The sequence below is a fragment of the Anser anser genome (assembly GCF_964211835.1).
Source record: "Anser anser genome assembly, chromosome: 28".
NCBI classification, from domain to species: domain Eukaryota; kingdom Metazoa; phylum Chordata; class Aves; order Anseriformes; family Anatidae; genus Anser; species Anser anser.
In genome coordinates this window covers 3006995-3028205 of record NC_139749.1, presented here as the reverse complement: position 1 = coordinate 3028205, position 21211 = coordinate 3006995, and the positions used below count along the sequence as shown (strand labels likewise).

The 21211-nt window shown below is 63.7% G+C and overlaps 2 protein-coding genes across 8 annotated transcripts; both read right to left on the bottom strand.

Moving 5' to 3' along the window:
* Positions 1–972: 972 nt before the first annotated feature.
* On the bottom strand, positions 973–10691 carry SLC25A44 (solute carrier family 25 member 44). Of its 3 annotated transcripts, XR_014575711.1 has the most exons (6): positions 10360–10653; positions 7135–7245; positions 6065–6805; positions 4150–4277; positions 2739–3600; positions 973–2639 (listed from the first exon to the last, which is right to left on the bottom strand). XR_014575711.1 is itself a non-coding variant. In XM_083813163.1 (5 exons), the coding sequence occupies exons 3-5, from the start codon at positions 6684–6686 to the stop codon at positions 3409–3411; spliced, it is 942 nt and encodes a 313-aa protein (XP_083669289.1). In that variant the 5' UTR covers positions 6687–6805; positions 7135–7245; positions 10360–10653; the 3' UTR covers positions 973–3408. The 3 variants fall into 3 exon arrangements, 2 of the variants coding, with proteins under 2 accessions (XP_083669289.1, XP_083669288.1); XM_083813163.1 differs by having other exon boundaries at positions 973–3600; XM_083813162.1 differs by lacking the exons at positions 973–2639; positions 2739–3600 and adding an exon at positions 3632–3901 and having other exon boundaries at positions 4061–4277; positions 10360–10691.
* A 909-nt stretch (positions 10692–11600) lies between these two features.
* Positions 11601–20341, bottom strand: SEMA4A (semaphorin 4A). Of its 5 annotated transcripts, none has more exons than XM_083813100.1 (15): positions 20231–20341; positions 16692–16832; positions 15522–15682; positions 15326–15388; positions 15118–15216; positions 14711–14819; positions 14490–14606; positions 14237–14367; positions 13978–14150; positions 13742–13892; positions 13433–13622; positions 13215–13330; positions 12671–12834; positions 12466–12578; positions 11601–12376 (listed from the first exon to the last, which is right to left on the bottom strand). In XM_083813100.1, the coding sequence occupies exons 2-15, from the start codon at positions 16783–16785 to the stop codon at positions 11790–11792; spliced, it is 2268 nt and encodes a 755-aa protein (XP_083669226.1). In that variant the 5' UTR covers positions 16786–16832; positions 20231–20341; the 3' UTR covers positions 11601–11789. The 5 variants fall into 5 exon arrangements, with proteins under 5 accessions (XP_083669226.1, XP_083669223.1, XP_083669224.1 ...); XM_083813097.1 differs by lacking the exon at positions 20231–20341 and adding an exon at positions 19708–20010; XM_083813098.1 differs by lacking the exon at positions 20231–20341 and adding an exon at positions 18241–19278.
* Between the last annotated feature and the right edge of the window lie 870 nt (positions 20342–21211).

The window sequence follows — 21211 nt, the reverse complement described above, 5'->3', positions numbered from 1 at the left end:
GGGGGGGACACGGGGTGACACGGGGAGAGGACTGGGGGGGGCCACAAGAGTGATGGGGGGACAGGGACAGTGGGGGGGGGACACGGGGGTGGTGGGGAGTGACTGGGGGAGGAATGGGGGGGACAGGGACACTGGGGGGACACACGGGGAGTGATGGGGAGTGACTGGGGGACACGGGGGGAGGAATGGGGGGGACACGAGAGTGATGGCGGGACAGGGACACTGGGGGGGACACAGGAGGGTGGTGGGGAGTGACTGGGGGGACACGGGACAGGGAGGGACACGAGGAGTGCTGGGGGGGACATGGGGAGGACACAGGCGGCGATGGGAGTGCACGTGGAGGGACACGGGGGGAGCGACTGGGGGGCAGAGGGAGGGGGACACTGGGTGTGACTGGGAGGACACGGGGAGCAATGGGGGGACAGGGGGACACTGGGCAGACACTGGGAGTGACTGGAGGGGACATGGGGAGTTGACAGGGGAGTGATGGGGAGACACGGGGGGTGACAGGGGGACACTGTTTATGACTGGGGCGGACATGGGGAAGGACTGGGCAGACAGAGGGGGGGCGCTGGGGGACACAAGGAGTGACCGGGGTGACACAGGAGGACAAGGGGAGTGACTGGGAGGACATGGGAAGGGATAGGGGGGGACACAGGGGACAAGCGGAGTGACTGGGGGACTCGGGGAGGGGCACAGAGGGTGACTGGGGGGACACGGGGAATGACTGGGGGACACGGGGGGGACACGGAGAGTGATGGGGGGATGACTGGGGGACACACGGGGGAATCCGCCCAGCGAGGCTCATCCTCTGAGCCCTGGGCACCCCGGTCCCGCAGCCAGACACCAGCAAGGCCCCCAGCTTCGGGAGCAGGCTGAGGCTCAGCCATCGAGCGCCCACCCCTGATCCCACCCAGAGCAGCTTAAAGGAGGGAGCGCAGGCCCAGCTCAGCACAGAACGAGAAGGAAAAGAACGAGATCACACACATTTTTACTCGTAAAGATACTCCACTGCTTGTAAGAGAGCCAGAGCTAGCAGCGTTTCACAACGGAGGGTCAGGACGTGGGTTTCACAGTGACCCACCCTCTCAGGTACTACCTGGGTGCTTCAGCCCGTGTTTTTTCTGGCTTGCTTGGCTTTGTGCATAGTCACTGCCAGCGTCTTCTCGGTCAGTCTCTGCCGGGGAGGTTCCTCCTAGTGCTACTTAGAAGGCAAAGCGTTAAAAATAAGGAAGCGTTGCTGTGGAGTGACAGGAACTGGCAGACTGCCTTGGCAAGCACACCGAGACCGACTCGCTTCAAGCTCAGGCATCAAGTTGAAGGTCTCAAAGTTTATTAGTTACCGAGAACTACTCTGGTTAAGAGAGAAATATTAAACTCGAGAGCATCTGCCTACATTCGTGGTGTCTGCTGCTTCCCCTGACACACCAAAATTTACCCCGCTGGTAATCGGCAAAGGCTGATTATTGTTTTAATATTGGCATTCCTGCAGCCTTTGCATGAGAACAGGACTACCACAAACTCACAATACTTCCTCGCGATCCTGCGATTCCACTGTTCCTACTCCTACAGCAGAATCAGCTGTTACAGAGCTGACTGCAAGGGAATTAAAGAACCAAAATGCAACAGAAGAGCAGCTCGCAGAACACGCTGCTTTAACAGCTCTGCCAGTGGCTGAGGCATACATCACCTTGCTCAACGCTGCAAACAATTAGAAGTGGGATTAAAAGGTCTTTGATGACTCATCCGCAACCCAATTAAGGAGCGCTGCATCTTAGAGCCAGCTTCTGCCCTCGAACATAAAAGTCACTCTCTGACTCCAGCAGCCCCCGTTTGTGCGCGTTCCGCCTGTGGCAGCAGCTGCGGCGCCGTCTCTGTGCTGGCTGAGCTGCAGACGCCGGGATCGGGCAAGAGCCACGCTGAGCAGGTCCCTGACAAAGAGACAGTGAGAGCCCGGCGGCAGCTACGGTTTGGTGGGATCCACCCCACAGCCAAGAATCCCTTGCTACGGCGGTGAGAGGAGCCGAGGCAGCAACGTAGCGGTTAGCTGGGAGCGTCTCTCCTCCCCTCTCAGACTTACAACTACCTGGGCTGAGCACTACGTGAGGGCTGGTATCCTAAGAGGCAAATCTCAAACGCTGAGACCAGCGGGGTGAAATCAAACAATCCCTTCCTTCCTCCTCCCCAAGCAGCAGCCTCTTGCTTCACTGTTCAGCTGCAAGTTTTTGACACGTAAGAAACACACCATAGCTTGAGAGTTTGATCCGGCAAGAGTGTGCGAAGAATCATCCCTGTCCTTCCCGAACAGGATAAGCAGGATTTAAGCTTACGGTGTATTAGCAAACCATTACTTCTTATTCAATATGAACATGCCAGTCAGGTTTGAACTGGATCAAAAGCCAGTACAAGATTTTTCCTTCCCTACCTCCCATCCAGTTGTAGCTCAAGTCAAGCTCAGCTCTCGTCTTGGCTGCTGACAGCACAGCAATCTGACACTTCCACGCTCTGCGCTTGTTTTCGCTTAAACTAACTAAAGGTGGGAAGTGGCATCAGCCACCCTGAACATGCAGCATTGACACTCACATTGAACAAGGCCACAGAACAACCACTCAGTCCCCCAGAAATCAGAATAAGCTTCCCTGAAATAAAAAAAAAATAATAATTAAATTAAATAACGTTAAAAACATAGGTGTCAAAATTGCCATCAACTAATTACAAACAGCCAGCTCGACCCTTACCTTGCCTATCAGCAAGGCTTGCCGTGTGAAGGATGAGAGACAGGAAACATTTCCAAGAATATACAAAAAAAGGTATGTACAGATCTATTTAAAATGCAGGAAGTAAGGTCTTAAGTGGTTCCAGGTTACTCTCTTCTCACACCTTCTAGCAATAAAAGCGTGTGAGTGGGGAAAGTTACTTGCCTAGTCTAGTTCTCCAGCTTCCCACAGTACAACTGCAGGCAGCACACAACCCACCAGAGGGCTCTGCTGCAGCCTGTTAAGATTCCCCTGCTTGGAAGTTTGACAAAGATTAAAATAATTTAAAGAACAAACTGGCTTTTTGCTTCAACCAGTAAGTCTTTAATTTAAAAAAAAAAAAAAAGGGAATCGAGAATTTGCCAGGGTTCATTCACACATCTGGCTGCTCTTGAATGAACTGTCACAGGCCAAGAGCATCGCCGAGGGTCACGTTTTTGATGGTTTTGAGCAGAAAGAGCAGCAGAGCACTGAACTGCAATCAAATCTAAAGAGGTGAATTGCGGTTGCTCTTGCTTCTGCCTTGTACTGTGAAAACTCACTCCACGTTAGCTAGAGACAAAGGAGACAGCAACTGCCTCTCCTGAGCTTTCAACCGTGACGGTCCGAATCCGGAGGGTTCAGAAGAAGGTTTCTCTCCCACCATCTGCCTCTACCAGTGTCTTGAATCCACCAGCTCCGGGCGGAGGCTCAGCTTCTTCAGAGTTTCGTACCCCACCACGATGACGATGGTGGAGGGAGTGGCAGAGATGATGCGGGCAGAAAGACCTTTCGTCAGGCCCCAGGGACCTTCCTCTGCCATGAGCTGTTTGAAGGTAAGGACGATGGAGCTCTTGCCTTCCACCTGCAAAGCCAGAAGAGAGATTCACAGAGCTGCTAGATTTCACCCCGAGCTGCTCTGGGGCTCTGCTCCAACTGAAGGCTCTGAATGCTATGGATCAGCTGGTCCAAAAACCTTTATCGAGTGTCCAGAACTTCCACGGGGGGGGACAAAAAAAGCAGCAAGCCCTACAGAGGCATCGGGAAGCGGGTTTCTTAGACCTGCCTCCTCCTTCCTTCCGTCTGCCCCTTCCTCGTAGGTGCTGGACCGACGCGACAGCTCAAGTCTTGCTAAAACCAGCTCTGCTGGAAGCGCCTCTCCCCTCCTGAAATACGCCACATTGGAAAGGGAGCCTTATTTGAACAACCGGGCAGCGAAGCCAGCCTCGCTCCCTTAGCTGCCTCCTGCTAATGCCAAGTGCAAATTAAGCAGGGAGACGGTAGCACGAAACAGCCCACGGACAGACAGAAGGGGAACAGCTTACCTGAAGCCACAGAGATCAAAGAGAGCGAACCCCACCCCTGCGTCACGCTGCTGTTGCGGAGAGACACGCCGAGCAGGCAGAAATCTTACCTGAACCCGAGCTCTGATGACGTCCATGGGGTTGGTGAGCGTGGAAGCGGTGGCAGCCGCAAGCGGCCCCGAGATCGCTTGCAGGAGGAGGTGGGGACAGTCCTTAGGAGTCAAGCTAGAAAGCTGTTCTGAGAACAGGAGGGAGAATAAAGTGTCAGAGAGGCGGCTGCTTATCAGTTCTGTAACTACACGTGCTAATTTAGCCTAATTTACAGCAGGCAGAACTCCTGATTCACCACCTGCCGCCTCTCCTCCCACAGCACATCCACCTGGCGCTTTCTAAATCAACAGGGAAGTTGGCAAAGCGGAGGGAGCAGGCCTGTAAACATCCCAGGGGCTCGGCGTTCCGTCAGCCTTTGATCGGCTCAAACGCAAGCTCTCAGACCTGCTGGGCAAAGCCTGTATGTCCCCAAAACAGGGCACGGAAACATCCCCCCCGTGCCTTTAACGGGCAGGGGGGAAGCCTTCAGACAAGACTAGCAGAAACTGCCTGCAGAGCTTCACAGATCCCCGAAGCAGTCACCACTACCCGGCAGGTCATCCAAGAAACGTCAGCGTGACATCCCGCTGTGGGATCTCCACGAAGGGAAGCACCACACGCAGTTCACACCAGGAATTTCCCCAGTCCGCCTCGACTAGCTGGCAAACAGGATTCGAGTCTCCTCCCTCTCACACTTTTATGAGTTAAATTTGCATAGAAGAGAGTCCAGAAGTCCCAGCTGTTGGTTCTTTTTTTTTTTTTTTGGATGGCTTGGTTGCTGTGCCTAGCTGGAAGAGAGGAGGAAGCCGCTCTGTTTGTGACCCAGAACACCTGATCTGAATCGCAGCCAGCGGTGTACTTTGAGCCCCGAGGAAAGTTCAGTGACCGCGGCTGTTGGCAGCCAAGACCTGCACTCTGGACAGGGACAGAGCGCTGGAAAAGCAGCTGAAGCAGGGCCGCACCGACAGCCGATGCCCAGGTTCAGCATCGCCTTGCTTTCCACCGTAGGAGACCAGGAAAGAGAGCAAATATCTGGGGGAGGCTGCATTCTTTCCCTACCAACGCTCGGTTGCTTGATCTTAGAAGTCGGCTTTTGAATCTTTTCCTCGTGAAACTCCTGCCACCCAGCACAGCGGATTTTGCTATTCAAAACTGCTGCCTTGGACAGGGAAAGCCTCGCCCAGCGAGATCCAAGCCTGCCGTTATCATCACTTTTAGGAAGATCGCTGCATGACAGCCCTAAAGGATTACTGAGCATGGGGAACGTCACCTGGCCAGTTACCTTCAGTACTTGGGAACGGCCCAAGCATTACCAGAGCTGAGCCAGAGAGAGAAAACAGCGTTAAGGATATCACAAGATTTATATCACAACGCTTGGTGCCAGTTTGAAACCCAAGGGAACCGGAGCATGATGTTAAACATAACCACAGGCGACCGGCCTTTGTTTCTGCCCGTCATTGGGTTTGTTCCGGAATTTCAAGCCCTAGAAGCCTTTTTGCCACGTACAAGACTCCTGAGCCCACGTGAACTGCGACACAAACGACACTCGCACAGTGACTTCAAAACTCTGCCTGGTGCCACACAACGGCCCACCTCGCTTCCATGCGGCAAGCAAGAATTATTTGGGACTAGCAGAAGGGGTGAAAGCAGCCACACCAAGCCCCTCTCGCCCAGAGCCTCCTTGTTTTGAAGCCCTCTAGCACTCGGACCCCTATTCTTTAACTGCGTTAAAATAAAGGCTGCTCTGCCAGGCTTCCGCCCGACATCTGCAGGATTCACTTCCATTAGATCCAGCTCCTCGTTCTCACCAGCTTCTCCTCCCACCCCAAATCAAACAGAGAAAGCAAATCATGCTGCTCCCGCAGCTTCAGAGGCGATCGAAGGGCCTTCTAGGTCTGCTGGGACAAGACACGCTCGAAGCCACCCGGCACTTACCAGCATAGAAGTGGTAGAAGGGCCACCAGACCGCGCTGTTGGGGATATAGGTGAGCAGAGAGGCCACGTAGCCCCTGTAGAAACCCCTAAAACCGTCGGCCTTGAAGATCTGCACAATGATGTCCTTGGTTTGGCCAAAGACCAGCATCCGCTTGCCGTCCTGGTTCTGCACCTTGAACCTGCCCATGCTTTCCCCTTTCCTCTGCATCATGAGGTGCTGGGAGATCACGTCGATGGGCACCGTGATGCTCTGGGCCACCAGGGAGGCCGAGCCGCCCGCCACCAGAGACTTCACGGCGTTGTTGTTGTTGTAGCGGGACACGTACTTCCGAGTGAGCTCGTACGTCGTCACGTAGCACTGTCCGGAGATCAGGGTGAAAGTGTTGACCAAAAAGCCACGGTAGAGCCCAGCCGTCCCTTCTGTCCGCAGGATTTTCACAAAGGCGTCGAAGGTCCCGTTGTAGAGGCTCTTGCCCTTCTGGACCTGCAGTCGCGTCCGGATGAGCGTGAAAGGGTAAACGCTCACCCGGATCATCATAGTCATGCAAATCCCAAAGACGTAGAATTTCCTTTTGTCCAGGTGCTCCCACTCGATGATGGGGATGTTGCGTTTGTCCTCCATGACTCCCTGGGGAGGCGGCAGCACGGATGGCGTGCCCCAGATCTACCTCGCAAGCTCAGAATGGATCCAGGCCCAGCTCCCCTACCTCGAGCGCCTCTCGAGATCGGACGCGCTGGCACCTGAAAAAAAAAAAACAGAGACGCTTTCAGAAGACGACGAAGAACTCGAGTGAGACTAAACAGCCCCCAACGCCTAACTTGGCTGACGCTGGTGGAGTTCCCAGAGAGCCCGTGGATAAACCGTTCCGCTGCGGTAACCCCAAGGAGCAGGACCGCGACGCGCGGCCGACAGCAGCGCTTTCTGAAGGCACCACAGCGACTTGCGGCGCTAACAGCGGTCTGCGCACGTAACGGTTCCCGCTCTGCTCCGCACTACCCTGTTGCAGAGCTGGCCACGCTTCGGAAAGCAGTCTGGAGAGGAAGAGCGCTGCCCCAGCAGCGAGCACTACCTGTTAACGAGCACTCGGGGATACGGGCTGGCAACCAAAGCGGCTTCTTCCCGGTCATCCCGGGTTTGCGACGCTCCTCGGGGTCAGGATGCCACTTGCGGGTTCCAGGCTCTGTAGAAAAACAAACGAAATGAAACAACAACAGAAGCGACACGCTGCGAAGCCTCCGCTTGCGTTCCCAGGTCCCCTGCACGAAGCATAAAATCAGACGCAGATTTCGGGGCATCTCCTAAAGCTGGAGGGTGACGCAAGGCAGTGAAGGAAGGGGGGAGTGTCACGAAAGGAGGAGCAACAACGGGAGAACAAGGCACAAAAAATCCCAGCCAAGGGATGTCTTTTCATTCTCCAGTGTCCCAGGAGCTGAGGGACTGGGAGCAGGCTCGGAACAAGGCGACCTTCTTGTGGGGCCAGGCGCGCGCAGGCAAAAAGAAAAACTCCCTCACAGGACCGAAAGCTGACGGTCACTGACCACGAGGGCTTTCTTTTTTAGAACCCCCCCCCCTTTTTTTTTTTAATTTCCAGGAATAACGAACTGCTACGTTATTAGAAAGGGCCCGACCGCAGCCGCGCCAGTTTAAGGACCGGGTTAGTTTAAGACCCGGTCAGAAACGCGAGGACCAAACGACCAGACGTTATTTACCTCTGGCACGGAGAGGAAATTACGATGACGAAACGATGGGGGGGGAGGCATTTGCGAGCAACGGCCCGGTTCCGTGCCTAGTTGCCAACAAAATATTTACTTAACGCCAGAAAGCCGCGCTGCCACGGGGCCTGCTGATGGGCAGGGGTGTTAAAAGTACCCCCGGGGCGGCTGGGTCCAGGCAGGAGAGCGGGGAAAACGCTCTTTTACCTGCCTCGCAGGGAGCCACAGGCCATCGGCAGTCAGTTGGCTTGATACCTAACGCGTAACAAACACCACGGCTCGTCTAAACCAGAGACGTGTCGCCTTCACCCTAATTAAAGCCTCAGCGCTTCGTTAACGCGCAATTAGCCGGCGGAAAGCTTCCCACACAGGAGTCGCCTGCGCGGAACCTATAAAAACGTGATTTTGTTCCCGTCAGGAGCCCCGCCAGCGTCGGGCTTTATTTAAAAGCAATTAATTTCAAGCCTGGCCAACGCAGCTCTCCCTGGTGCAACCGTCGGGATTTCGGCCACCCTCCGAATTCCTCTGCCACCCCAAAACCAGACCTCGCAGGACAGAGCTCCCCGCGCGGGAGGTGCACCTGCTGCGAGAAGTCCTCGGGAGGAAAACGAATAAATAAAACCCAAACCCAGCGGTTTTCTTGTTCGTTCCTCGTACGACGGCGCTTCGTGTTTGGAATTCAAGGCAGAACCTCCCCGGGGAAATAACCGCGCTTTCCCCGGGCGCTTATTGATAACCTCGTTCACTCAGGATCTGAATTAGAGAGGTGATGTCACTCGAAGCCCAGAAAAAGCACTAAATTCCTCCCCCGACGGGAGACGAGGAGGGAAGGAACGCCTGGCATCGCCAGCGATGTCTCCTTGCTCTGCTCAGGCGAGTTTTGCTCGCGGCGGCGCTCCCGCGGCGGCCAAAAAGTCGCGGCCTTAGGGTGAATTCAGGGAGGCCGAGAGAAAAGGAAGCGCTCGGTCTCCGAGGGGCTGAACCTCCGATCGCGCCCTCCAGACCCCTCCCGCTCCACCCGGGGTTAAATTCGAGCCTCCGGCGAGGGAAAGACGGGGGCCTTTGTGCGCCGCCAGCCCCCGGACGCCTCGCGCTCCGCACGCTAACGCCTCCGCCGGGAGGCCCCGGGTGAGCCGCTGCCTCCCGCGACGCTCCGGAGGTTCCCTTCGCCCACAAAAAGCGCGAGAGCGAACGGATCGACGCGAGCGTCCTAAAACATCAACCGCGTCCCTCCAGGGTGAACCCGGCCGGCGCGGGCAGCTCGTTTTTCAAAGCCGGAACGTTTCCCTCCTTAAATTCCGCCCCCCCCCTCCCCGGGGCGGCCTCCCGAGCCCCGGAGGTTTGCAGTTCCAGGAGGTTTTGCATCGCCTCGAGCGACGAGGCCGAGGTGCTCGGAGACCGGTGCTCCCCCAAGCGCGGGGCGCAGGAGCCGCGCGGGGCCCCGCCGCCGTTTCGGTGCCGCCGGTCGGGAGGCGAACGGGGGGGGGGCGGCCAAAAAAAAAACCCGAGACGCTCCGAGAGGCAGCGAGCGCGCGCGGCACGGGACCCGCTCAAGGTCACGGCGCGGGTTGGCCCGGCCCAGGCGTGTGTCCCCCGTTCCCCCCCCCTCCCAGCCCCGCGGCCTCCATCCCCTCACAGCCTCCATCCCGCCCGGCGAGGCCCCGACCTCCTCACCCACACACTCCCGCCCCGCTTTCCCCTGCCCCCCCCCCCCCCCCCCCCCAACAACAACACCCAGCGAGGACCCCGCTGCCGCTCCCCTCGCAGCCTCCCCCAGGGGACTCCACCCCAGCCTCTCCCTGGGGCCTCCCCAGCCTCCTCCACGTCCTGAGCTCCCCTCTGAGCACCCAGACCCCCCGCAGACCGCCCCCCTACAGCGTCCCCCCTTCCCCTCCCCAAGCCAGGTCCTGCAACTCAGAGACCCCAGCCCCCCCCCCCCCCCAGTCCCAGCCTCCAACCTCCTCCTAGCACCCCCGGCCTCCTCCCAATCCCCCTCAGCCCCCAGCACCCCCCCAGCCCCCGACACCCTGAGCCTCCAACCCCTCCCCAGTCCCCCCAGACTCTGGCCTCTTCCCCAGCCCCTCCCCAACTCCCCCCAGCCTCCTTCTCAGCCTCCAGCCTCCCCCAAGCCCCTCCAGCCTTCAGCCTTTCCCCCAGCCCCCCTCCAACCCCTCCCCAACCTTCAGCCCCCGCCCCAGCCTCCCCCCACACCCCCCAGCCTCCCCCCCAAGCCTCCAGCCCCCTCCTCACTTTCCCTCAGCTCCCCCCAGCCTCCGACCTCTTTCCCAGCCCCTCCCCAACTCCCCCCAGCCTCCACCTTACCCCCGACCCCCAAAGCCTCCAGCCTCTCCCCCAGCCTCCTCCTAGCGCCTTCAGCCTTCCTCCCAGCCTCCCTCCAACCCCTCCCCAACTTTCAGCCCCCCCCCAGCCTCCCCCTCAGCCTCCAGCCCCCCTCTCGGCCTCCAGCCTCCCCCCTCGGCCTCCAACCACTTCCCAACTCCCCTCAGCCTCCAGCCTCGCCCCCCCCGACCCTTCACCCCCCCCCCCGCCCCCCTCCAGAGCCTCCCCCCGGCCTCCCTCACCTCAGGCCGGTGGCCGGGACGCCCCCGCCCCGCCCGGCCCCGCCGCCGGCCGCTCCCGCCGCCCCATGGCCGCCTCCCCTCGGCTCCCGCCCGCCGGAAGTGAGCGGCGGCGGCGGCGGCAGCGCGTCGGGCCCCCGCGAGCCGCTCGAGCAATCAGCGCCCGCCCGCCGCCGCCATCTTGGGGAAGGGCTGAAGCCGCGCCGGAAGGGGGACCCGCGTGCTTCCGGCCGCAACCGACATGGCGGCCGCCTCCGCGCGCCCCCCTCCGGGAAGACTAGAGGAAGGAGAGCGCGCATGCGCAGAGGGACCTCGCCTTCAAGGGGCAGCGCCTCTTAAAGGGGCAGCGCCAAATAATTCCTCTTAAAGGGGCAGCGCCAAATAGTTCCTCTTAAAGGGGCAGCACCAAATAATTCCTTAAAGGGGCAGCGCCAAATAGTTCCTCTTAAAGGGGCAGCACCAAATAATTCCTTAAAGGGGCAGCGCCAAATAGTTCCTCTTAAAGGGGCAGCGCCAAATAATTCCTCTTAAAGGGGCAGCGCCTCTCAAAGGGGAAGCGCCAAATAATTCCTCTTAAAGGGACAGCGCCAAATAATTCCTTAAAGGGACAGCGCCAAACAGCTCCTCTTAAAGGGACAGCGCCAAATAGTTCCTCTGAAAGGGGCAGCGCTAAATAATTCCTCTTAAAGGGGCAGCGCCAAATAATTCCTCTTAAAGGGACAGCGCCCCATGCCGACTCGCAGCGAGGCGTGCAAACATCTCCCCCGCACCTCGCCCACCCCGCCTTGCCCACGCGCGCACGCCCACCCCGCGGTCCCGAGCTGCTTTGGAGCCAGCCGAAGAACCTCGGTGCCTTTTGGTTTTTAATACAAAATAAAGCTGTACAAAGAGCAGGAGGATTTACAGCCGTTCCTTCCGCGAAAAAAATAAGGCGAAACGCAGCCGAGCGAGCAGCGGGGGGCAGCCCTCAGGGCAGCGGAAGGAAAATGGGGGGGCCCCAGGGCGAGGCTGGGGGCGCCGTGGCTGTGGGGGGGCTGGGACAACACCGCCACCCCCTCACAGCCACGTCCCCGGCCTGCCCCGTCCCCACGGCCGTGGCCTTGCCGCAGCCCCGTGCCCTGCCCTGTCCCCATCCCCACGTCCCGTCCTCACCCCTTCCCCGTCCCCGCGTCCCTCCCTTGCCCCCTCCCCACCTCCCTGCCAGCCCTGGCGCTCCCCCCGCCCGCCGTGATGGCCAAATGTTATCACATGTTAAAACAATTGTATTAAATTAAAACAAAACAAAACCAAAAAAAAAAACAACAAAAAACCAAAAAACTTCACATTCATACTCCCCCCTCCTTCCATGGCCCAGCGGGGGCTCAGCTCCCGCGGCCTCCCCCAGCCCCGGCGGGGCCGAAGCGGTGATGGCGGCGGGGGACCGGGCCCGTTCATCACGCCGTGTCCGGGAGCCGAGCGGTGTCGGTGCTGTCCCCCGGGCCGTTGTCCCCGTCCAGCTGCAGGCAGCAGGCGCGGGAGCCCCCTCGCTCCTCCTCACCGGCTGCGGGGGGCTCCCGGGCCCCCCCGTTGAGCGGCGCCTTCTCCCGGGGGCGGCCGGGGGGGCTGCGGGGCACGCCGCAGCCCTGCACCTTGCTCTTGGCCTTCAGCTGGTCGCAGTAGGCGGCGAGGGCCAGGCCGCCGGCGGCTGCCAGCGTCACGGCCAGCAGCACGGTGACGGTGACGAACTGGGGCCAGTAGGAGCGGGGGCTGCCGGGGGCGGCCTCCTGGGCCAGTCCGTCTTGGGGGGCCGCCCCGCTGGGGTCCTGCAGCCGGTAGCGGGCCACGGGCCAGGTGTAGCCGTTCTCGGTGGCCTGGCAGGTGTAGGTGCCGGCGCTGCCGCGCTGCATGATGACCACCAGCGTGTGGTTGGGGAGCAGCGCCGAGCCCCCCCAGCCCCCCGGCTGCTGCCAGCTGTAGGTGGCCAGGGCCGAGTGGCGGGGGCACGGCAGGCGCACGACGGCGTTGAGCGGGGGGCTGAGACCTGCGGGAGAGAAGGCAGGCTGGCGTCCCCGCCGTCCCCCGCCCTCCCCCACGCCGTCCCCCCCCCCCCGTGCATCCCCCTTACTCAACTCTCTACCGGCGGCCCCTCGTGCGCGCCGTGGGTGTGCGGCATGGCCAGGCTCCTCCCGCGGTGGCACACGGCGCCTGGGCTCCCCGCCTCGACATCCTGCAGCCACCCGCTCCTGCGGCCGGGAGAGCGGTGTCAGCGCCGCGGTCCTCCCCATCCCCCCTGGCCCCCCGTCCATCCCCCCGCTGCGTCCATCCCCCAGCTCACTTGTCCCCGCTGGCAGCCTGGGCAGGCTGGCAGGAGCTGCGGGCGATGTGCCAGGCGCAGTAGGGGTCTCGTGCCAGCACGCACTCAGCGCAGCTCCGGTGCTGGCTGCAGTTGGCCAGGGGCACTTGCAGGATGCCGCCGGAGTAGCCGATGTAGAGGATGCCCTGGGGAGGGAGCAGTGTGGGGCCTGAGCCGTGGCTTGGCCGGGTCCCTGTCCTGTTCCCATCCCTGTCCCTGTTCCTATCCCCATCCCCATCCCTGTCCCCATTCCCAACCCCTGTCTCTCTCACCGTTCCCATCTCCATCCCTGTCCCATTCCCCATCCCCATCCCCATCCCCATCCCCATCCCCATCCCCATCCCCATCCCCATCCCCATCCCCATCCCATCCCCATCCCCATCCCAATCCCCATCCCATCCCCATCCCCATCCCCATCCCCATCCCCATCCCCATCCCAATCCCCATCCCCATCCCTCTCCCCATGCCTGTCCCCATCCTCTGTCCCTCTCCCTCTCCCCTCCCCATCCCTGTCCCCATCCCCTACCTTCCCTGGGGCCAGCAGCAGGTTCTTCACCGGCTCCGGCGTGCTGAAGAGCTGGATGCTCTCCACGATGTGGGGGCCTGCAGGCAGCTCCACCGCCTTATGCAGGAAACCCTCCTCTGTCGGGGTACAGGGGGGTCACCGTGGGGGCCGTCTCCAACCCCGAAAGCGGACTGGGGCAGCACAGGACGGGCGAGCGGGCTCCCTGTGCACAAACCCACCGGTAGCCAGGAACATGACACGGTACACGGCCCCCGAGGTGCCGTGGGTCTCGTCCACCGCGATGCGCGTGTACTTGACGTCCGTCTTCACCAGCAGCGGCTGCCCCTGGGCGGGGGCCACCTTCCCATCCATCAGGAAATGGTCCTTCATGAAGGTCAGGGCTTTGTCTGAGGAGGGGCCCATGGAGCACTGCGGGGGGAGAAGAGTCGGTGCTGGCACGGGGAAACTGAGGCACGGCCACCAGCACGGGCACGCTGGGGTGAACTGGGCGCCAGGGGGGGTCTCGTCCCTGGGCAGGCGGCACTTACACTCCCGGGCCGGGGGCTCACGCTGGGGCCGCTGTAGACGGTCCAGCGGGAGCTCTCCTTGTTCAGCTCCTTGTACTTGCCCTCGAAGACCTTCTCCAGAGCCTCCTGGCTGTAGACGCAGACGGCCGCGCTGCCCGCCCTGCCCGCCTGCCTGTGGGGACAGCACGGTGCCCACAGCGCTGAGGACACGGGTCCCTGGCACCCCCCACGGGCACCCGCGGGTGCTGGGGCCTTACCACTGCGAGGTGAAGACGGCGTAAAAGTCGGCGCCGCCGCCGCCGCGGCGGGGCAGGGCGAAGGCGTGGTGGATGACGTTGAAGGGGAAGCGGCCGGGCTGCGAGCACACCAGCTGCGCCTTCAGGAACGTCGTCCACTTCTTCTGCAGCACCTTGTCCCCGCCGACGTCGCTCTGTGGGAGCGGGGTGGGCGCTCAGATTTTGGGGGCGGGGGCGGGGGGGGGTGCAGACGGCCCCGCTGCCCCCGTCCTCGTCCCACCTTGCAGACACGGGCCACCCGCGGCACCAGGAGCCGCTCGAAGAAGTCAAACTCGTCGGCAGTCTCCTCGAAGAAGAAGTAGACCTTGTCATCGCTGGGGATGCTGACGGAAGCCACGAAGGCGGCATCGGCTGCGGGGCACGGCCAGGGGTGAGGTGCTGCAGCTGGAGGGGGGTCCCGCAGGCCCCCCCCAGTGCTCCGGGGTGGCGGGGGGGGACGGTGGGGACCCTGCAGGATCCGGGTCCCCACTCACCCGAGAGCCAGCGGAGGAAGGCGTCCGTCTTGAGCAGCGTGCGGCTGCCCAGCGAGCGGGAGATGATGGGCTCATTGCCCTGGAAGTTGTTCATGGTGCCGGCGTAGAGCTCGCCGTCTGCTCGGGGACGGGCACGGGGGTGAGCGGGCATGGGGGTGGCCCCCCCCCGGCCCCTCAACCCTCCCGGGGGACCAGCTGGGGGCTGCCAACCCCGTACTCACCCACCAGCAGGGCCGTGTAGGTGTGCTGAGGGTCGAAGGGGCACTGGCCCTTCCCGTCCAGGAAGGGTTGTCCTTTGCCGCTGGACACCAGCGTGAAGTTCTCCAGGTGCTGCGGGGAAGGGAGGAAAAACCCATTTTCAGAGTGCAAACGGACCCAAAGCCTGCAAAAATACGGCTGCAGGTGCTCCACGGACTGCGGAGGAGCTGCAGTGATCCAAGAGCAGGGAAGCGGAGGCAGGAGGGGTGTCAGGACCAGGGACCGGGGTTCTGCCACCCACATCGGACCCGGCAGGGGCAAATCCTGCCAACGGTTTTGGCACCGACAGCGCAGGAATCACGGGGCTGCGCCACGGCAGCGGGGGGCACCCAGCGTCCCCCTCCCCAGCCCCAGCCCCGGGGACACTCACGATGTAGGTGCAGGCCGGGCTGAAGGCGTAGGTGCCGCAGACGTAGAGGTGGGTCTGGTTCAGGGCCACGAGGACCCGGATGAAATTGAAGCACTCGGTCTGCATGGGGGAAAGAGCAGAAGGGGGGGGGCTGAGAGTCCCTGCAGTGCCAGCACCAATGTCGTCCCCCCCCCCGCCCCCCCCGGGCCACCCCGCAGTGCTTTCTCACCTCCCGGCTCTTTTTCTTGAAAGCGCACTCCGAGGTTTTCTCAGCCGTGGGTCCCCACGTTATCTGGGGAGGGAATTGAGAGGGTCCAGAGCTGCCAAGCAGGCAGGGAGCCCGGCCACAGCTGCCCAGCCTGAGCAGGGAAACTGAGGCATGGCTGGGGGGTGTGGGGGGGGCACCCTTCAACCCCGCCGCTCACCGAAGCTTTGGCATGGATGGTGCCCGGGGCGCCCACGGCCAGGGCCAGCACCCTGTCACGAGCCCCCACGTACAGCTCCTCCTCGCCCTCGCTCAGGAGGAAGATGTCGTAGTGGGAGACGTTGTCCTGGCTGAAGCGGGTCAGGGTCCTCCGGGGGTCCCCTGGCAGGGGTAGAGCGGGGTGAGGGGACGCCGAGGAGGTGCACGAACGCCCCAGCGCCGCCGCCGGTCCGGATGGATGCGGCGGCGGCAGCTTCTTCCCCAGCCCACGCTGTGCAGTGCCCACTTCCCTCTGCGGGTCCCCGTTTCCCCTCCTCGCTCCCATCCAGGCCCTGCAGCAGAAGCCGGCCTCACCACCCCGCGAGGCCCCTCCAGCCCGTGCCCCTCGGAAGCTGCTTTGCTGCCCCGAAAGATTTGGGGTGGTTTTTCCCTGCAGGCTGCAGGGTTCTGCCCCCGCTGCTGCGGGGCAGCGCCTGCGGGGCCAGCCTCGGGCTTGGTGGGGTGTCTGGGGGCTTCGCAGTTCCCTGCGGCGTCCCCACGGGCAGCCGGGCTCCGCAGGCTGCCGTCTGCCGCAGAAACAGGGAAAAAGAAGAGGGAGATTTTACAATTCCCCAAATGGCTGCGTGGGGAAGGGGAAGTGGCAGCGCAGGCAGGACATGGCTGCGGGGTGCAGACCTCGGACACGCCGCCGGGCCGCAACCGTTCCAGACACCTCCAGGACCTGCCTGTGCCAAACCATCCGTACAGACACGGGCAGGGCACGAGGAGCCTTCCGGACCCCTCGCCAGCTCCATCACGCCCCAGAGGCAGAAGCTGCCCTGGACGGGGTGGCCCCGAGCAGATCCCCGGCTGCCAGGTGGGTGCCAAAATCCCTCTGCCAGAGCTTGGGTGGCAGCCAGCCTCATCTCACGTGCCCCTGCTTCAGCCCTGCAGCCGTCTGCATCACCTGGCTGCCACCCCTCCCAGCCCCACGGCCGTGGCCCCGCTTCCCTGGCCCCACACAAGGCTAACGAGAAGTCTGACGGGCTGGGGACCAGCCACCACCCATGGGTGCCCAACACCAGACGCTCCTCCCAGGGCACAGAGGCACTCCCAAGCCCGCGCTCCCCGCTCCAAAGCCACCTTGTCCCCGTCCCCTCCACCGTTTTTCCTCTCTCCGTGCCCCACTCACCGCTGGGGAAGGCGACGCGGGGCAGGGGCTCAGCGCAGAGCATGGCGGCTGGCACCACCACGCCGCAGAGCAGGCGGAGGGCGGCTGCGGGCATGGCGGGGGGCGGCAGGCTCGCGCCTCTCGGGGGCCCCGGCACCGTCCCTGCGGGAAGGGGCGAGGGTTAGGGAGCTGCAGCGGGACTGCGTGTCCCCCCCCCCGAGGCGAGCGGAAACGAGCCAGAGCTCAGCGCGGGGCGGGGGGGGGGGGGGCCGGGGCCCCAGCGCATCGAGCTGTGCACTCAGATGTGGGCGAGAGCTTCCCGCTGCCACCGCAGCGCAGACGATGACATCGCCGGGCCCCTTGCACCGCGAATCCCCAGCACGGGGGCGTCCGGATGCACCTGCCTTGGGCCCCGGAGAGCCCATCCCATCCCCGTGAGGGACCCCCCCATGCTGCTGGTGGCGGAAGAGGCCACAAAAATAGAGGGGAAAGCGCACAGCCCCCCCACACACACACCCCTCGCAGCTCTTTTTGCAGCTCTTGCTGGAAACAAGGCGGGTAGAGCAATGCCTCAAGAGCCGTTCAGTCCCTAGGGCCCATCACGGGCGTCCCCAGCGAGCGGCATTACCTCTCCGGCGGCGAGGACAGAGCCAGCTCACCTCTGCCCCTGCAGCGTCGGTGCCCAGTGGGTGCCTGGCCCCAGGGGGCTGTGGCTGGGAGGCCCCCGCGGGCCCATGCCCAGCACCCGGCCACGGTCCGGCCGTGCCGCCAGGCTCCAAGCCCGGCTCGTGGCAGGGCTCGCTGCAGCCCAGCCCAGCCCAGCGTGGCCCCGCCAGGGCCTCTGGGAACCAGAAAGTCCTGCTGGAAGAGGACGAGCCTCAGCAGGTTGGGGATGCAGGCGCCTGCTCCCCGCCTCTCCTGCGCGTTCCCCCCAGGAGGGCAGCGAAGCCTAGCGGAGGGAGGCGGGATGGGAGCCGGGGTGCTTTCTGCAACCACCTGGGGATGAAGTGGGGGGATACGGGGTGCCCGGACACAGGGGCTCCCTTCCTGGCTCTGGGGAAACCTTTAGGGTTCGAGCGAAGTGATGCCGCGTCGCCTGCCTGTGGGTGTGGGTCAGCACTGGGCCTGAGCGTCGTCCCGTGGAGCTGAGCATCACCCTGCAAACAGCCTGTGGGGCCGAGCATCACCCCACAGGCAGTCCTGCGGGGCCGAGCATCACCCCACGGGCAGTCCTGCGGGGCCGAGCATCACCCCACGGGCAGTCCTGCGGGGCCGAGCATCACCCCACAGGCAGTCCTACGGGGCCGAGCATCACCCCACAGGCAGTCCTACGGGGCCGAGCATCACCCCACAGGCAGTCCTACGGGGCCGAGCATCACCCCACTAGCAGTCCGGCCGCCCCACTGGCTCCGTTCTCCAACCCAGACTTCTCCAGGACGGCTGCGGGTCGGAAACCCACCAGATCCAGACACCCTCCACGCCTGGGGTGCCCCAGCACCCCGCTGCGGACAAGGTGAGGGGGCAACCCCGGCCTCCTGTCCTCATCCCGTCACCGCCGGGGCCTCCCTACCTGCCTCCCCTGGTGCCGCCATCTGCCCGCCGCCACAGCGAGCCCCGGGCGGGCAGCGCTGCCCCCGCCACCTTGCTTGGCCGGGACAGAAAGCTCCTTGTGAGCACAGAAACTAGGTTACTCTGCCCCGGATTTCCCACTTGGCGTACGCTTGGCTGAGAAACGGGGGCTGCACAGAGCCTCGGACCGGCCACATTGTTCTGCCCTGGGCCGGAGCCACCGGGGCTTGGAGGAGGAGGAGGAGGATGGGTGGGAACGGGAGCAGCGGCTCCGGGGCAAGGCTGGAGGCTTTGGGGGGGGGGGGGCACGGCGGGGCTGGGGAGCCCCCCGCAGAACCTCCCCGGTGAGGCTGCTGAAGCCTCGCTGGGAGCCAAACCCTGGCCCAGCACCGTCTCTTCTCTGGATCTCCCAAACCAAAGCAGTTTCGGTACGTACAGGGAGCTCTGTTACAGCCCCCCCTCCCCGCACGCACACGTGGGAATTGGCACAGGGAAGCGGGAGCCCCCCCCCCCACCCCGGGGGGCCTCTCGGCATCGGGGTGGTTCAATTTCTCCCTGGTGCCTTCAAGTTTACCCCCGGCGGCCGTGGCGCTGCGGGGACCCGGTGTCCCCTCCCACCCGCGCTCCACATTCGCTGCACGCCGGGGGGGAGCGTTGGGGCGGACAACACCCACGCGTCCTCCTCGCGAAACGCAGTTTAACTTTAACCTGCCCGTGGCCTTCATGCTCAGCCCGCGAGGCGAGGAACGGCGGCGCCGGGCGAGGGCGAAGCCAGCGGGTGTGCTGGCACCGGTCTCCTGCTGCTGAGGCTTTCCCCCGTGCCTCAGTTTCCCCCGGCGCGGGGCAGGACGCGAGCGGCTGGCGGCGGTGCCCCCCCCGTGGGGGGGAAGGACACGGTCCCCCTGTGCCACCTGCCCACGTCCTGGTGGCCGGGGGCGCGTTGGGGACGCTTCCTACACCCGGGGGGCAGGGGCAGCCCGGAGCAGAGCAGGGGTGCTCCGATTGCTTGTCCCCAAAATGGGGGGGGGGGAGATGGAAAATAGGGTGGTGGGAAGCAGGGAGGACACGGGAGAAATCCTAGGGGAGGGATGTGGGGGGGGGAAGGCAAAGGGAGGCAGCTGTGGTGGGCGTGCAGGATATAGGAGGGATATGGGGGGGGGACACAAGGGGAGATGCTGGGGGGGGGTGTGGTGGGATGCAGAGGGGAGAGGGGAGGAAGAAAGGGGGCTGTGGCAGGGGCGGGCTGCAGGAACGCTCTGCTCGGCTTCAGGACCTCAGCCCCTTTGTATAGCTGCACCGGAGATGTCTGGGGAGTCCCCAGAGCCCAGCCCCGCTATGGCGACTGCCCCCGGCCCCAGCAATCCCTCACGCGCCCCCCCCCCCCACAACCAGCCAACCCCCCCCCCACCCCCCCCAAACCCCAAGGAGCCCCCGTCCCCATCCCGGTCCCAGCCACCTTGGTACCGACCTGTGGCGGGCGGGCGGCCGGGGGGGCCAGGCGGGTGCAGCATCCCCGGTGGGGGCCGCCGGATCCCCGCTCACGTCTCCATGGCTACGGCTTACCTCGGCCGGCTGCGGCCGGCCTCACCCGCGCCCGCCGGCGTGCACGGACACACGGACGGGCTCGACAGCCGGACGCTGCGCCGCAGGCCGCCCGCCCGCCCGCTCGTGCGCGGGCGCTGCCACGCGCGGCCTAGCACCCGCGGGCACCCCCGCCGCCTGTCCGCGCCCGTGGAGGCCCAAGCACCCCCGTCCACATCCAGCCCTCTCTGCGGTGTACTCCTGTGCCCCCCCCGTGCCCCCGTATCGGCCCCCCCACGTCACCCCAGCAGCCCCCTGCGATGCTCCGTGTCCGCACCGCACCCCGACGCCCCCACCTCTGCCCCCAAACCCCATCCCGCCCCAGCCCTGGCTCCGGGCCCCAAACTGGGGGGGGGCTGTGGGTGCAGGAGACCCCCGCACGCCCCTGAGGCTCCCGCCGCCCACAGCACCTGGGTCTGGACCGCAGCACGTCCCGCTCCCCCCAGTAAAACGTCCCCCGGGAGGCAGCCCGGCCTGCTGCCGCTGGCGGATCCCACTTCCCCCCGTCCGCCTTCCCCTGCGGCCCAGCCACGTGGCACTGGGGTGCCCGGAGCCCCCCGTGGGATCCCCCTGCTGCTGCTTCCTCCCTCCGCAGCTGCCTGCCCTTTGGGACTTCTTCCCCAGCCTGTTGGGGGGCTGTGACCCTACAAAATGTTTTTTTTTTTTTATGTTTTGTTTTTTTCCTTATGGCACATAACAGGCTGCGCGGTGGAGGAAGGGGGAAATTGCACAACGGGGCACGGGGCACCCCGGAAGCGTGCCACAACCCCGTTGTCGATCTTCCCCCCACGGCCATTGAGCCAGGAGTGCACCCGCATGGCGACTCTGGCCCCATCCCACCCCAAACCGGGGGCACCTGCCCCCTTCCAGGGCTGGGCAGCGGGCCTGGGGGGTCCTGTCCCCTGTCCCCCCCCCACCCTCCTTTTCCACTGCCCTGCTTCCCACGGGGCTTGGGAGGTTGGAGCTTTCGCCTGGGTGCCGTAAGGAGCTTGTCTCTCGTGCCTGCCCGCCCGCCGGCACCGGGGGCTTAGCCGAAGCCCGCTGTGGGGAGGCAGAGCTGCTCCAGCCCCTTGGGGTCGGGGGGGGGTCCCCCCAGCCCAGCCTGACTCTCCCCACGCTGCCCCCAACGCTCCCCGCGATGGGCAGCAGCACCTTGGGGTGCGACCTTGGGGGTGGCAGCGTGCGCAAGCACCCACCTTAACCCCCCACATAGGATTAGCGGGGAGGCCTGACCTTAATCCCCCTGGGCACGCAGGGGGCTGGACGGGGCTGGGGTGGGACTTGTGGGGCCCCAGGCACCCACTCAGACAGGCCCTGGGCGGGCAAACCCTGCTGGTTCCCAGGTATCGGGGTCAGTCCTGGCTCTGTCCCCAGCTGGGTGCTTGGTCCAG